The 14,143-nt window shown below is 38.2% G+C and overlaps 1 protein-coding gene across 1 annotated transcript in view; it reads right to left on the bottom strand.

Moving 5' to 3' along the window:
* Positions 1–3,755: 3,755 nt before the first annotated feature.
* TTC38 (tetratricopeptide repeat domain 38) overlaps positions 3,756–14,143 on the bottom strand; it is a 23,947-nt gene continuing 13,559 nt past the window's right edge. Inside the window, exons 8-14 of the mRNA XM_026114100.2 lie at positions 14,051–14,110; positions 12,912–12,950; positions 11,998–12,079; positions 10,881–11,046; positions 7,049–7,208; positions 6,686–6,759; positions 3,756–5,823 (exon numbers count right to left, since the gene is read on the bottom strand). Coding sequence (XP_025969885.2) covers positions 5,730–5,823; positions 6,686–6,759; positions 7,049–7,208; positions 10,881–11,046; positions 11,998–12,079; positions 12,912–12,950; positions 14,051–14,110 — 675 coding nt within the window. The 3' untranslated portion in view covers positions 3,756–5,729. The remainder of the gene's footprint in view (positions 5,824–6,685; positions 6,760–7,048; positions 7,209–10,880; positions 11,047–11,997; positions 12,080–12,911; positions 12,951–14,050; positions 14,111–14,143) is intronic.

The raw sequence follows: 14,143 nt of genomic DNA, 5'->3' as shown, positions 1-14,143 counted from the left end.
CCAATAGCTTCACCCTTTTTCAGGCTGTTCATGAGCATAAATACTACTGCTCTTGACTCTTTCAGTGGCAAACTTGTGACTTTTTGTTCCTGTTTTTAAACTGAGTGAATAATTATTTCCTGTGCTTTAAGACACAGGAAGAACTTACAGAATAGCTTCACAGAATGTGTGTTATGAGCAGCAGCAATCTGTAAATATTAAAAAAAAAAAAAAACACAACAAAAACCCGTTAATTCTCAGCAAGTTTGTTGCATGTCACCACATAATACCATGTTTCCAACCTAACATACTTAATAAATTAGTAAATAACTAGCAATTATTTCCTTTGTTTTTGTTTAAATACCCTTGTGAAAAATGAGCTTGTGTTTGTACCTAAGCTGAACTGAACAGAGACAAACTTAAGGAAACATGGCATTTTTACAATAATGTGCTGTCTAGTATAGTTCAATTAGATTTCAAGTTACTGGCACGTTTGTCCTTTAAATTTCAACTCCATCTCCCCAGCTGGATTGAATGCTGACATTCCATGTCAGCATGCAATGAATATAGGAACGGATAAAGTGTTCAAAATGGCCACAGTGCCATGTGGCCTTCAATTAGCATATCCCTCCATGGTGCTTGAAGACTTTTGTCTCAGGTGTCTTTTAATTAGTGTGACTCAGAGTGACTGTCTGTCTTAATCCACAGTGGCTCCAAACACTTATTTATGAAGGAAAATAAGCTGCAGTTAGGTGGTTGTGTTTTCAAAGCATCTTGCTGACTGACTTCCAGTAGAACTTGGATTTCAAAAGTCTTATTTATGGCAATTATTCTCAAAAAGATTTTGGTGTAACACAAGTTTAAAAAAGGCCCTGCTGAATGGCAACGTTGTTTAAAAAAATGTGCCCACCTGGAAAAAATATATTAACGTGGATGCTTGAATTCTAAAGCCAACCATGTAATACTGCCTTTATGCAGAATCATATACAGTCCACTTCCAGATGACTGTGCCCACTTCCAGTTGACTTTCCTTTCTCTAGGAATTTTTCTAAACTGAGGGTTTTAAGGTGTACCTCGCATAGGTAAGGTAAAGGGCATGGAGCTGGCCAGCAGCACTCTGTGCTAAACACCTGCTGGAATGAGGAAGTCATTGCTGAGTTTGAAAATATTGGTGTTGGTTTTGAATTTGTTGATAAGACTTTCTAGCATCTCCTGTAAACTTGCTATGCTGATTCAGGAAACTCTTTTATTCTCATAATTAGAGGTCCGCTTTTTAAGTGAGTGCTCTGTGGAAAAAAGATGCAGATTCAAAATTGTAGTCTTGGCAAACAGCAGTTAACAGTTTGTTAGATGCTCTTTGCTACGAAAAATGTAGGCTTCCTTGGGAAGAGCCTTAAGCTCTGTGAAAATGTATGTACAGCTTTCAGTACATTGACTGAATTCTTTGTTACTCTAGGGCAAAGATACAATGCAGTTCATTTGGTCTGAGACTTTATGCAGAAGTTCTGTGCGCCTGCAGTAGTGGTACTATCAAGTGTCAACACAGATAAGCATAGATAAACTTTAAAAGTGAGAGTTACCTACTTTTCTGGAGTGAATTTCCCAATGATACGAAGTTTATGCATGTATCATCTAGGGTGACCTAGTATCTTCTGAACTCCATTTCCACTTTTAGCCAGATTTTAGAGGTAAATCTCTTACATGATGTTCCTTTGGACTGTGGTGGTTTGATAGAGACATAAAAGAATGTCTTGCAACCCCTCCTCACTCGCTCCCTTTTGTTTGGGCATCTTGTTTCGTGCAAAGAGACTGTGCAAGCAGGATACACACAAGCTGCAAATGCATAGCAATTATTCACTAGCTAATGCACGCAGTAGATCTAGCCCACAAGCATGTCAGTCATGTCTAGTCCATAGTACACCCTCCACCGGCAGTGAGTCTCTGCTGTCCAGGCAGTAATCAGACAGGGAACTGCTGGTTGCCTTTGCTCTTTGAGACAAGCTGATCCCTGACCTTGCTGAGTTGTCAGCTTCTGCTGCTTTTTTTCTTTTTCTCCTCCTTACGTTTCTCATGTCAGTATTTTTCCTCTTGAATCCTTGAGTTGCCAAATATTTATTGTCTCAACAAATGCACTGTTTTACTTTTCTTGTATTGCATGACTTTAACTATGTACTTTCCCACACCTTAACAAATTTCTCGGGAGAACTAAGTCAAGCTCACACAGCTGTGCAGCACCAAACTAGGCCTTGGACTGTGGACAGCTGAGCTTGGACTGAGGGTTACAGCCCCTGCCATGTCCTGTGGTACAACTAGCAGCTCTGGTTATTCAGAGCCTCGTTAGAGCTAGTCCCTGCAAGCAGGAATTAGGTCCCAGAGCAGAGCATACTTGTACCTCACCAAATCTTCCATCCCTTACCCAGAACCCCAAATAGGGGGAAATGAGGCCGAGAGGTGCGTGTTGACAGACACACATCATTCCTCCTCAAATTGGCCCTACCTGCCCAACACAAGATCTCAGAGCCACAAGCTCTCCCATGAGCTAGGATGCCAACCAGCTTGTCTGCTTATAACTAAGTGTAAGCCAGATCTGATCAGCAGCTGGCTGATCACCAGCTGTTGTCCCACCCCCACCACCCTTCCATCCCACCACCCTTCCATCCCCACACAGCCTCAGTATTAAAGATGTTGGAGAGTGTTTTGAGGTATCTTCAAACAGAATGGTGCGCACGTGGTTTCCTAGACTGCCCTAGCAAGGCTCTAGCGCTTTGATTTGCTTCTTTGCACATTCAGGCCTCTCAGGAAAGAAAGAAAGGAGAAAAAAAAAAAAAAAAGCTACCTTAGCAACAGCTCTGTGCAAATGTAAGCTGTGAACTTGCAGCCCTCTGGCACAGCTGCTGTTTGGGTCTGACTTCTCAAAGATAAGGTACCAACAGACAGACATGAGCCTGCGAGACAAATGCAGTGCCATTTCCCGGGGGGGGGGGGGGGGGGGGGGAACCACCACTGAAGCCACAGAACAGGCCTGACCACCATTGCTAAGTATTAACATGTCCTTAGAGAATATACAGTGGCTGTATTCAGGCACATAAAACATTCTTTCGAAAGGTCTCGATCAGTAGTTATGTATGCAAGGAAGCTAAAGTATATGTAAGCTTAAAGAAACTATCACTTCAAGAGCTTCCCTCAGCTGAATAAGGCCTTTATTCTCTATTTTGAAAGGATCTATTTGTATGCCTGTATCAGGAAAACATGGGTGGAAAGCTTGTTTAAAAAAATTGTATTTAATCCTAGGTTAACAGATCTGGTCTTGATTTGCAAACAAAAGAACACATGACTCAAAACTAATGTACCATCCACAGTAGCTGGTTGTGATACCACTGATGCTGTGATACATTTTCATTGCCAACAAAACCGGTGAGCTGCAGTAGCAGAGGGCTGTGGGGGTGGGAGTGGAGGGAGTCTAGGCAAAGCCTTGAACCAGCAATGGATGGCAGCTGTGTTTTCATGGCAGTTTCCACACTTCATTCAGCATAGCAGGGTAAAGCAAAACAGACTGAACAGAAGGAATAGCTGGAATATTTAAAAAATAAAAAATAAGAATAGGAAGGTAAGGTAGGAAACCAGAAGTGCTCATCTACAGCAAAATGTATAGTACTAATTGAATGCAAAAGCTTCCAGTCACATTGATGGAAGAAAAGCCTGTTAAGTTTGAAAACCTATAGTTTAACACATTTAAAGACTTCCTCAGTACAAGCAAAGAAGCCATTTACTTGTGCTGAATTAAGCATATCTGAATTTATTGATGTAAAGCAGGCAAAGTTTTAAAACACATTATATCAAAAGCACTACAAGTGTCACTGTTACATTTGTTTAGCAATGGATCACTTAGCCAGCAGTGTTCTCTGGCTTTTGTTCCCTAGGAGATTTGTTACAATCTTTGAGTAAAAAGTTATTTGTCCAAAATCAATGTTATAAATGCACTGATTAAAAATCAATAGTAAAAAGGCTACTGTAAGTGTAGCACAGAGTGAGCCAAAGCATGGCCATGGCCAGATAGACAGACAAAACAGTGATGTACCTGAAGAACAGAGAACTATGACTGCCTGCAGGATTCAAAAGGCTACAGGCAAGGACTGAAGTACCCTTGTCTGGTTTCACACATTATCCTTGGCTTAAAAATAAGCTGACTGTTCTTTTCTCAAAAGAAGGCTGGGGCAGAAGGGTGGCAGCAAGACACTTTCAGGTCTTAAGCCTCTATGCAGGAACTCCAGGTGCAGTGCAGTGCGAGTGATGTAAGTGGTAAAGTCAGAAGAAGCCATATGTGAGAGGGGGCTGCTGCAGGACCCAGGGAAGAGCCTGACTTGGACAGGAAGGAAGGGGTGGCACATCTGTGCAGGAGAGCTTGCAGATGTGATATGGAAGCCAGAGCTCAGGCACCTGAAGACAGTCCTATTTCCATTCAGAAACAAGATGAGTCTAGTTTTGGTTTGAAATGCTATCTTCTTTCCCTTCATTACGGATTTTGGATTGCTATTGCAAGATAATCTGTCACCTTTGGTGTACTGCAGGAATCCAGAGGCATCAGAACTCCATAAAGGTATATGGCTCATATCCTTCCCCATTTGCAGCACCGGAGCTTGTTGTCACCCCACTTAAGTGAGGAGAAAGCTTTGTGGCAGTTCTCGTTAGCTCGCTCTCTCTTCATGGGAGCTCCCTTCCAGTCTTCACCCATACTGAGATGTCTCAGTGTTCTATAAAGTGCATGCTGTGACATTGATTTTAAAGTATACTTTGCTAACATGTAGTGACTTGGTGCTGTTGGGATCACAGAAAGACCCATCTTTCCAAAAGCTGAGATAAGCACAAAAACACCAGTCCAAACTACCATTCAGAAATACCAGGGCTTAAGGAGAAAAATCCAGCCTTTTTCTCTTTTTCTGAAAGATGCAGAAATGCTAAAGGAGTACCCCCATTAAAATATTCCCCAGCAGCAGCCAGCCATTGTCCCTCATGTCTGGTTTCATTCACATAGTAGTTTCAGAAAGCTCTGAGGCCCTTTGTTTAAGGGAAAAAAGCCTAACATTTTATGAGAGGGAGCTTAGAAAATATGCACCTGGAAAGAGATCCTGAATGCAGACAGACCTATAACGCTAGGGTCTGTGACCAATGGCCAGGCAGACTGGAAGCTTTGCATGGAATTCAGTTTATGTTTGTATTGGCTTTGGCTCCTTACCTTCTATTAGCTATGCTTAAAAAGCCTATTTGAATTATATGACCAGTTTACTGATTATTTAATACATTAATTAACAAAGTAGCAAACTGGGCCAATAACTGACTGAAATCCAGGCACTGTCATAGTACTGTTTCTGGCAATCCACTGTTACCATATTTCCTACATGCATCTTCATAATCAGGTTACAAGGGAGTTTTCAAGAAAAAGTACCAGAAAAGCAGTATCCCAGGATGCTTCAGAAAGCTGTGCATTATTAGCAGGTGAGCTTACTCCCTTGTGAAGTAGGCTAAGTTATGACCTCCTGAAACTCAACAGCTTTGTTCCTTTAAAAAGAAAAAAAGAAGGAAGGAGAGGGGGAAAAAAAAAAGAAAAAACCCACATTATTAGGTCTCCAATTCCTATGATGCTCTTACCTATCATTAAGTGCTAGCATGATTTATAGTGTAGCATGTCCCCCCACCCAAATGTTGATTGGTAAAAGCTCATTGCCACTTCATCTGAAGCACATGGGAACAATCTAGGCCATTGAATGAACAGCTGCTGCCTTCCTAATAAGTCGCTCTGTCATTGGTGAGTTTGGTCTCATCATATCACGTTCTCTCAGGAGGCATCTGAGAAAACAGAGAAGAGGTAGGAGAGAAAAGGGAGGAAGGTCATGAGTACAACATGGGTTTTCCCATAAGATCCCCAGCTGCATCATTGTAAGAGGAAGGAAAGGGTGCCTGGGATCTCCTCTTAAGGTGCAGAATTTCTTTATAAGAGATAGGATATGTCATGCTTAAGGAAGGGAGCAGTGCAGCAGCTGGAAGGAGAACCAGGAGGAAGAAGCTCTACCATTTGGCCTCGACAGTAAGGTAGAACAGCTTTCTTTTCAGCACTGAGACTGAAAACAAGTACTTAGGGCTCAGAGTGCACAAAAGACTCATTTTGATTCTTCTATATAATCTTTACACACTAAAGAGACCTTAGCAAGGAGAACAGGCAAGGCCTCATATTGTCCTAAGAATCCAGTCTTCAAAGCCCGCAGGCAGACCCAGTGGATAAATTTTAACAGATCTCAATATGGGTCACTGAGCAACTCTTACAATTTGTACTAGAGCAAGCTCACATATCTGACTCTGTAACACTTCCCAATACAGTAGATATGTTATCATTAGGAGGGACTTGGACTGCTAAACTTCTGTAAACTGCTGAAAATCATTAAGTACACTGATCAGCAGGCAGGAGGAAAAACAGAAGCAAGAACCATTAAAAAAAATCAACTGTCCTAGAACAAATACAGATCATTCATCCAGACTGTGAGATAATTGGGAGCTACTATACTTTTTATCCTAGTTGGAAAAAAAGTTTATGTATTTAAATTGAATGATTGCATATAATTTCAGCTTTAATATAGTGTCTGAATATACTAGCCACTTCTTGCTTTTAAAAACAGTATCATTTCCACAAATATTAAACAGGAAGAACACTCACTTAGCAAGGTTTTGTTTCACTTGAGATTTACAATTTAAAGCAGCATGGATCAATAACTGGCTGAAAACATCTCTCTGGAAAAAAAGTATGGAAAAAAAACAAGTTAATAAGTAACTCCTACAATACTGCTGATTACAACATCTTGTTTAGCAAATTGTTAAAACTCCTGAGGAAAGAAACTCATCCACAAGCAAAATGAAATCGTTAACATTGCTAGTAACTGTTTGCAAACAGAATTCAATCACAAGCACAACTCAGTTTTTCACTTTCTAAGAAAGAAGCGTTATTAATAATGTAAGTGCCTAACAGGCTACTCGAAGAGGATTAAGTCATGTTAAAAAGCCTTTTATTGATCTCCTTTACCTGAGCATTACTGCCTCCTATTTGGATTAGCTGGTAGCGGATTGGGTACAGCAGGTCTACAGCTTTGTCATAATTTCCATTTTCAAACTCTACAAAAGCCTGGCAGAGTGGCAACCCCAAACTTGGAGCCAGGGAAAGCTCATGTTCTTCAGAATGTGTTCTGTAGAACAAGAAAGTGGTTAAACTCAGATTAAAAAAGAAAAAAAAAAAAAAACAGGAAATTGTGTACTTTCAGTGCCAGTCTGTCCCTGCCTGCAGATAGAACTATTTTTTATCCAACAAAGCCTGATGCTTCAAGTACTTTATTTAGATAATAGGTTTTCTGTGGTTATGTTACTTTCACCTTTTTGTTACCCCATAATCAGGAAGTCTTCCCTGTTCTCAACATATTTGCTAAAGACCCAATGCCTCCTGCCTTTGTGATATACAGTTTTGGCTACTACAAGTAGAAAAAATTTTGTCTGACAACCAGCTCAGTAATGACCCTTACTGAAGAGCTTGGATGACAAAGTAGAGACAACAGTTTGAGCAGGTTCTTCACTGTCCAAGTCTTTCTGGTAGCAACTTCTCCCCTCAACACGCACTCTTAGAAGGAACAGACGAGAACAGAGAAGAGAAGAAATAGAAACAGAAACCTGTTTCCTTAAATATAGTTGGGAATAAAAACACAGGGGAGTTACTATCTCTGTCTTCCAAGGCTCTTTTCTGTAGCCAGAAATTCTGCACAAGTTGCTATCCTAATCTTCTCAGAAGAGCATCATATTGCTACTTCTCTGTCTCTATCTGTGTTAAAAGTGCCTAGCAATTTCTTGCAGAAACCTCCAAACAGTAACCTCGCAAAACATCTCTGTTCACACACGTCAGGATTGCACTGCATTTCAGATATAAACTGTTTAATGAATTACAGCTCTTACAGTCCACTCTCTTTTTCCAGCCAGGACTACTCTTAGGCGGACTGCTCTCAGGTCCACAAACAGCTGAGGAATCTCATCTAGTTCTTAAGGTTTTTTTTTTCTTTCTTTCTTTTTTAGTGTTTGTATCCTAACCCATCTATGAGTAGGAGAAACAGCAGGACAATAAGCCTGTAGAAGAAAGTATAAATACAAGCAATCATTGTTTCCAATATTAAAAAACAAACAAAAAAACCCAAGTGACCAGAATTACTTCTCTTTAGTCCACAGGTAGTACCTGCACGGGCAACATGGAAGTGTGTCTTTCCATTGACACTGACAGTGACAAGGCCTCGGAGATAGCCACATCATTTCAATTGCCAAAAGGCTGGTTGGCAGCACTGGAAGGGGAGGAGGGCTTCTATCCCAGGCTATATATATAGCTATCTTTGAGAATACAGTGCCCATAATTCAATGCTGTAAGTCAAATCAGTTGCTCATAACAGATTTTTTGGGGGTAATTTTTTCCAGCTAACATTTAATGCACTAACCTTAATCTCTGGCTTCTGTTTAGAGTGCTTGTAACAACAGTTCAGGGCCATGCTCCTAAGCTAGTACCTTAAACTTACCTAGACAAAAATCTGATTACATAAGAGGTACATAAGGTAAAAGCAAACAGAAGTCTACACAACACCCCACCAAATGCCCCATCGCTACAGTTAACTCTGAAAAAATGTGCATGTGCATGCTTTCCATTAACATCATCTTTCTGAGATAAATGACAGCAATAAAAAAAAAAATTGTTTTTAAAGATCTGCCTTTCAAAGCACCAAGCTTTGGCCTAAATTCTCTGTGCTCTCTTTCTATGGTCACTTCTACAAATCTTCCTTTTCTCCCACTAGGTAAGCACTGATTTTTCAGCATGCAGTGTCACCGATGTATTTATCATTCCTTACAAAACACAGCCTTCTGGAAAGTTATAGGTGCACAATTGATGTGCATTTTAAATACCTCGTTACAGGTACTTAACAATGAAGAAATTCTCCATTTAAGAATATGTTTCAGCTCTCAGAAAATGCACATACGTGGAAGACTGATTTTACTTTCTCTTGCAATTAGCTGAAATATTGATTCATGAAGAACAACATAAACCCCTGAATTAAAACCAGAACAGCATTTCCATTCATGAAAATAAGCATATGATATCAACCACCAGAGAGTGCCATAGAATAGATTTTTTTTTTTTTTTTTTTTTTTTACATTTCAACCTCAGATTGCAAAGGCTAGGGAAAAAATAATAATAAAAACCCAAGGGTGACTGGTGTTTGCTTAAGTAAGAATTTTACTACTGCCTTTTAAAGAAATACGAAACACATCTTAGAAATTGTTTAGTTATCACATACCTATGATGTATATAATTAATCTTTTACTGTATACTAGCTTTACTTTTTATTTTACTTTTACATACAGATTACTAACTCAACCCGATTATTTAGTTTTTCAAAGTGCCTATTCTTATCATAGTCTCAAAAAAAAAAAAAAGCTTAATCATGCTTTAAACTACTGCTAAAAATGTACAGCTGTGTTACTTAGAAAAGGCTGAACAGATATACAAAAGGAAGCTCTGGGCAGAGGATAAGTACTGTATGTTCATTAAATATTCCCTGAGGTGGTAGGCATGTGCAGTGAGTATATAAAAGACATTTACCATCTCCTACTTTAGTCAAATCAGATATACTCAGGTTTGATTTGACAGCTGTTTATTTTGATAAGTATTCTTAAAAATTCTATTTATTTTTGATAGTCAGTAATAAATAGTGACAATAATACCAGTCAATCTCAGGTTCTCCTTCATTCTTCTTAAGTGATAGATGTGGAAACAGAGCAAAAAGAGAGCAGAAGGGGGAAAGAAGCTAGAACTGACTGAAATTATTGGCAAGCTGAAAAGCAGTACCAGCAGTCATGGGCTTAGACCATGGCAAGCCAAAATTCACAAAATTTACAGGCAGAAAGCTGGGGAGGAAAGGTGGTGGTGTGATTCCAAGGACAGAAGCAGGACAAATAGAGATGTTACTTGACAGTAAGTTATGAGTTTCCTTTCCTACTAAGCCTATTTCTCAGTTTTGTATCCTCAGACTCAATCTCTCCAAACCTTAGCAGCTTCCTTTTCCCTTTTGGTTGGAGTTTTTTTTAACATCTATACATCCAAAACTATCAGTCACACTTATGGGAGAGATTCTACTTATATTCTACTTATAAAGCAGTTATATATTTATTGGTTAGGTATTAATCTTTTGTTCTAAGTTTGCTAAAGAATATAGACAGGTGGTCTATTGCTTACAGCTTTGTAAATACCTCTAACTTTGGTGCTTAAAATGATGTTTCACATATACCATCCAAACCTGTAACTTGCTTTTAGGATCTATTAATTGCATTTATGTCATTTATGTATTAAACCCAAATTAAAAAGAAAAGGCAATTTACATTTACTTCATATATAAGGAAACATGACAAAAACATTTTGCTTAGTTGAAACAAATATTCAAATTTTGTAAATATTTGAGTTTGAATGCAAAACACTTTCTAGTGTTTTCAATACATTTAATAGTAGTTATTAGAATATCATTACTAATTAATGCACTCTGACTAAAGAATAACCTTTTAAATCAGAGCAAAAAGAACCACCACAAACAGCTGACAAGCTGTAGAGTGTCCTTATTACTATACAGGTGAAATATTTTCATCCTTTGTATGTAACAGCTTAGTATGAACCCACCAAAAGGAAATATACAGCAAATGTTCAGGTAGCATCCACGACCTCAAATGTAGATTTCCATGCAACAAGATTAGAATCCCCTCTGGACATTAAGTCATACATTATCACCCTGAAGTTGTGAGGACAAATTATTTATTCAATACAGTATTTTAATTCACTTGCTTACTTGGCAAGTTCCTGAAGAGTTGTTAAAAGCTCATCAGTAGTTTTTTGGTCTTTGGCTCCAAGGGAGGACATCAAGATGTGTACATCATTAAACAGCAGAGTGTGATCTTTGGTGTGCTTCTTTGTAAGCTTGAGAACATTGTCCCACCTGTTTCCAAGCTTTACATCTACGAGTTAAAAAAAATTCTTTTCCAGTAAAAATGCCAGATGCAAAAATATCACTTTGCAATATATTTTCACTTTCACTCAGCATAAATAGCATTGCTAATAAACTTAAGAAACCAGTCTCTGATATGGCAAAATTAATAGTCTAATGCTCAGCTACAGACTGCCATATTTGGGCAAATAGTTTGTTGACTGTCAGTAATTTTTCACCAATACTCTAGATTGCATTACATGAGGTCCTGGCTTTACTATGAGATGGCTCATCTCTTCTTGGAAATGGTGTTTATAATGAGCCACCTGTAGCAATCAAATTATACAGACTGGTAAGATGGATTTCATAAACAAACTCAATTCATCACTAGTATTTTAGCAGAATATTATAAAAATAACTTAATTCCCCCCTCCCCCAGCCCCCAGAACTCTAATACATAAATTCTAAAAGTTAAGGAGGAAGCCCCTGGCCCTTTGCATATTCTCATAACTCAGTGGCATAATATACATGCAATACTTCTTTCAATCAGTATCAAAATATGAAGTGAAGTATTAGTGCTGATTTGAAATTTGCTACAAGGGAAGCTCAAGAGCTTTTAGGGGCTTATGTATTTGATCCCTCACTCTCAGATCTCCAGCAACAACAGAAGTGAAATTTGCCAGAAAAGTGTGTGACCTGTGGTAGCTTGTGCTGAATGAAAGACTGATAAAATACTGTACTGGCAGGGGAAGAAAAACAAACAAACAAACAAACAACAAAAAAACCACTCTTGGGAGGAATAAAGGTTATGCACTTTATAATAAACCCCAAATTGAGGCTTTTCTCAGGAGGAGAGTTTTAAGATTTCCTCTGTAACGCTGACTAAGCTTGCTCTGTAAATATCTTTATATCCTTCTCCCACGTGCAAGAAAAAAAAAAGTTGTTTCCCTTACAATTTAAAAAACAATGACTGGTATCCTACCTTCCAAATAAAGTCGGTATAGCATAGAACAATTATCTACAACATCCAGCATGCTTCCACTTGACAGACATCGGGGAGCAATCTGCAATCACAGGTATTCATAAACTACCCTGTCAATGTGCTGGTAGGAACTTAATCAGATAATCAAACTTATTTTCACAGTAGAGAATTAATTTTATCTTCTTATTCACCAAGAATATCTGCTTTACAATAGCCTTAACTGCATCTTTTCTGAATACCACAAAGACAAATATATATGTTTTATTTATGCTGTTTTGCCCATCCTGAAGTTAAATCCAGTAAGTATCAGAGGTCACCAGCATATTATGTTCTTTCCAAGATGGAGCCATAAATATTACCTCACTTTGCCAGGGTTAATAGATGGTGTCTACTTACACTTTTTTTACAGTATTCTACAACCAAGATATGTTATGCCATCTGATTTGCTATTACTTATTTAAGAAGATTGTTTTGAAATCTGGACAGTAAAGAACTTTAATAAATAAATAAGGAATGAAGAGACATGCTCATGTTGACCTAGCAGTTAACCTGCAAAATCACTTCTTTGTAAAGGTAATTTGACTTTATAGGAAATATATTTTACATCATTTTCTAAAGCTTTTTTCCAGGACAAATACAGCATGAATAAGAGACATGAACAGACTGAAAAACTACCAGTGCTACCTCTGTAGCTCCTAAAAGCACAAGTATAAGAATCACGTATAAACTATACACTGCTGTGTCTTTTGGGCATTTTACCAGTTGAGAAAGTTTCCCCATAAATGTTGTAACAACAGATGTAAATAAAATACGCATGGCCCACTGTGACAGGCTTCAGCCTCATAGAGAGGGAAGAAAGCACATAGCATGCTCTTTAGTGTGTTCTCAGTAAGGAAAAAAAGCCCTCTACTCACATGATTGTCATAAATTGTCAAAGCAGCCTCATATTCACCCTGTAAAAGGAAAAAAGGACTGTGTGGTTAATATTCAGCTACAGTAACCAAAAGTGATTGGGAGAGTCAAAGACATATGTACAGTCAATAGATATCATAGTATTATTTCACAGCTGCCTCATGACTTGACCAAATAATCTGAGTCAGGGAAACCTAGAGGTACTAAAAGGAAGAACTAAGATAAACCAGGATTTACCTGGCAAAATAATCAGTAAGTTTAGGTTTCATTTAATGACGGATAACAATATTGCTGTAAGTTACACATGAGGGAGAAAGACAAGATACTACCTCTGGTTCTAATATACCTTTCGTTGATCTTTGCAAAAACTAGTGCATCCTACAGTGTGTACAAAGACGTAAGAAGAAAAATAATTTTAAGCAGGCTGCAAAAGAGTTGTACAGACATAAGGTGGCAAATTAAACAAACTATTAGACTAATTCTGGGAATTACACTCCTTCTATGTTACCATTACAGAACATAATAGGCAAGTTACAGCATGTTTTCTAAGCAAATTACACTGTCTTCTTGACAGTGTTGTTTTTGCCTCCCTAGTGAACTGAACCCCACAAGTCCTAAGTGTTATTAAATCCAGAGAATTTCTGCATTGCAGTCTGACAGGTTGGATATATTGTAACCATTTTTATAAAGTGCTTCAATAAATCTGAAATCTCTAAGAACAAGAAGAATTAATAACACTAGCTACCAGATTTAATAGATCAGTCCTACAGTCTTTGGGCCAGCAAAATAATATTGAATTTGACGAGAATTTTGCCTTATTTTTGTCTAAAGATGAGAGAACCAAGTTCATCTCTCTATCAAATAATTGTGCCAAGTGTAATTAGTGAGAATATTTGATCTTCAAACGTGTAATGATCTCACAACAATTTTTCAACACTAACAAAAATCCTGGAACTTTCTCCAACGTAACTAAAACTTCTCAAAATAACATACTATCTTACAAAAATGGCTTTGCATTATTTTATAAAAACATCCCTTCAAATAGCCAGAAGCCCCCTGCCCCCATAACTGCCTTTTAAATAGTGTTAAATGAATTATCTATCCGGACACCATAAAACATCTATATGAGAACACCTCATACCTTTTCGATAAAATATAAAGCCCAGTGCCAGTAATTATGGCAAGCAAGCATATCACTGTTCTGGAAAAAAAGAAAGAAAATTATTTGCAAAAT

Source organism: Dromaius novaehollandiae, chromosome 1 (assembly GCF_036370855.1).
Source record: "Dromaius novaehollandiae isolate bDroNov1 chromosome 1, bDroNov1.hap1, whole genome shotgun sequence".
In the NCBI taxonomy this organism is placed as follows: domain Eukaryota; kingdom Metazoa; phylum Chordata; class Aves; order Casuariiformes; family Dromaiidae; genus Dromaius; species Dromaius novaehollandiae.
The sequence above is the reverse complement of the archived record's forward strand: the minus strand, read 5'-3'. Positions and strand labels throughout refer to the sequence as shown.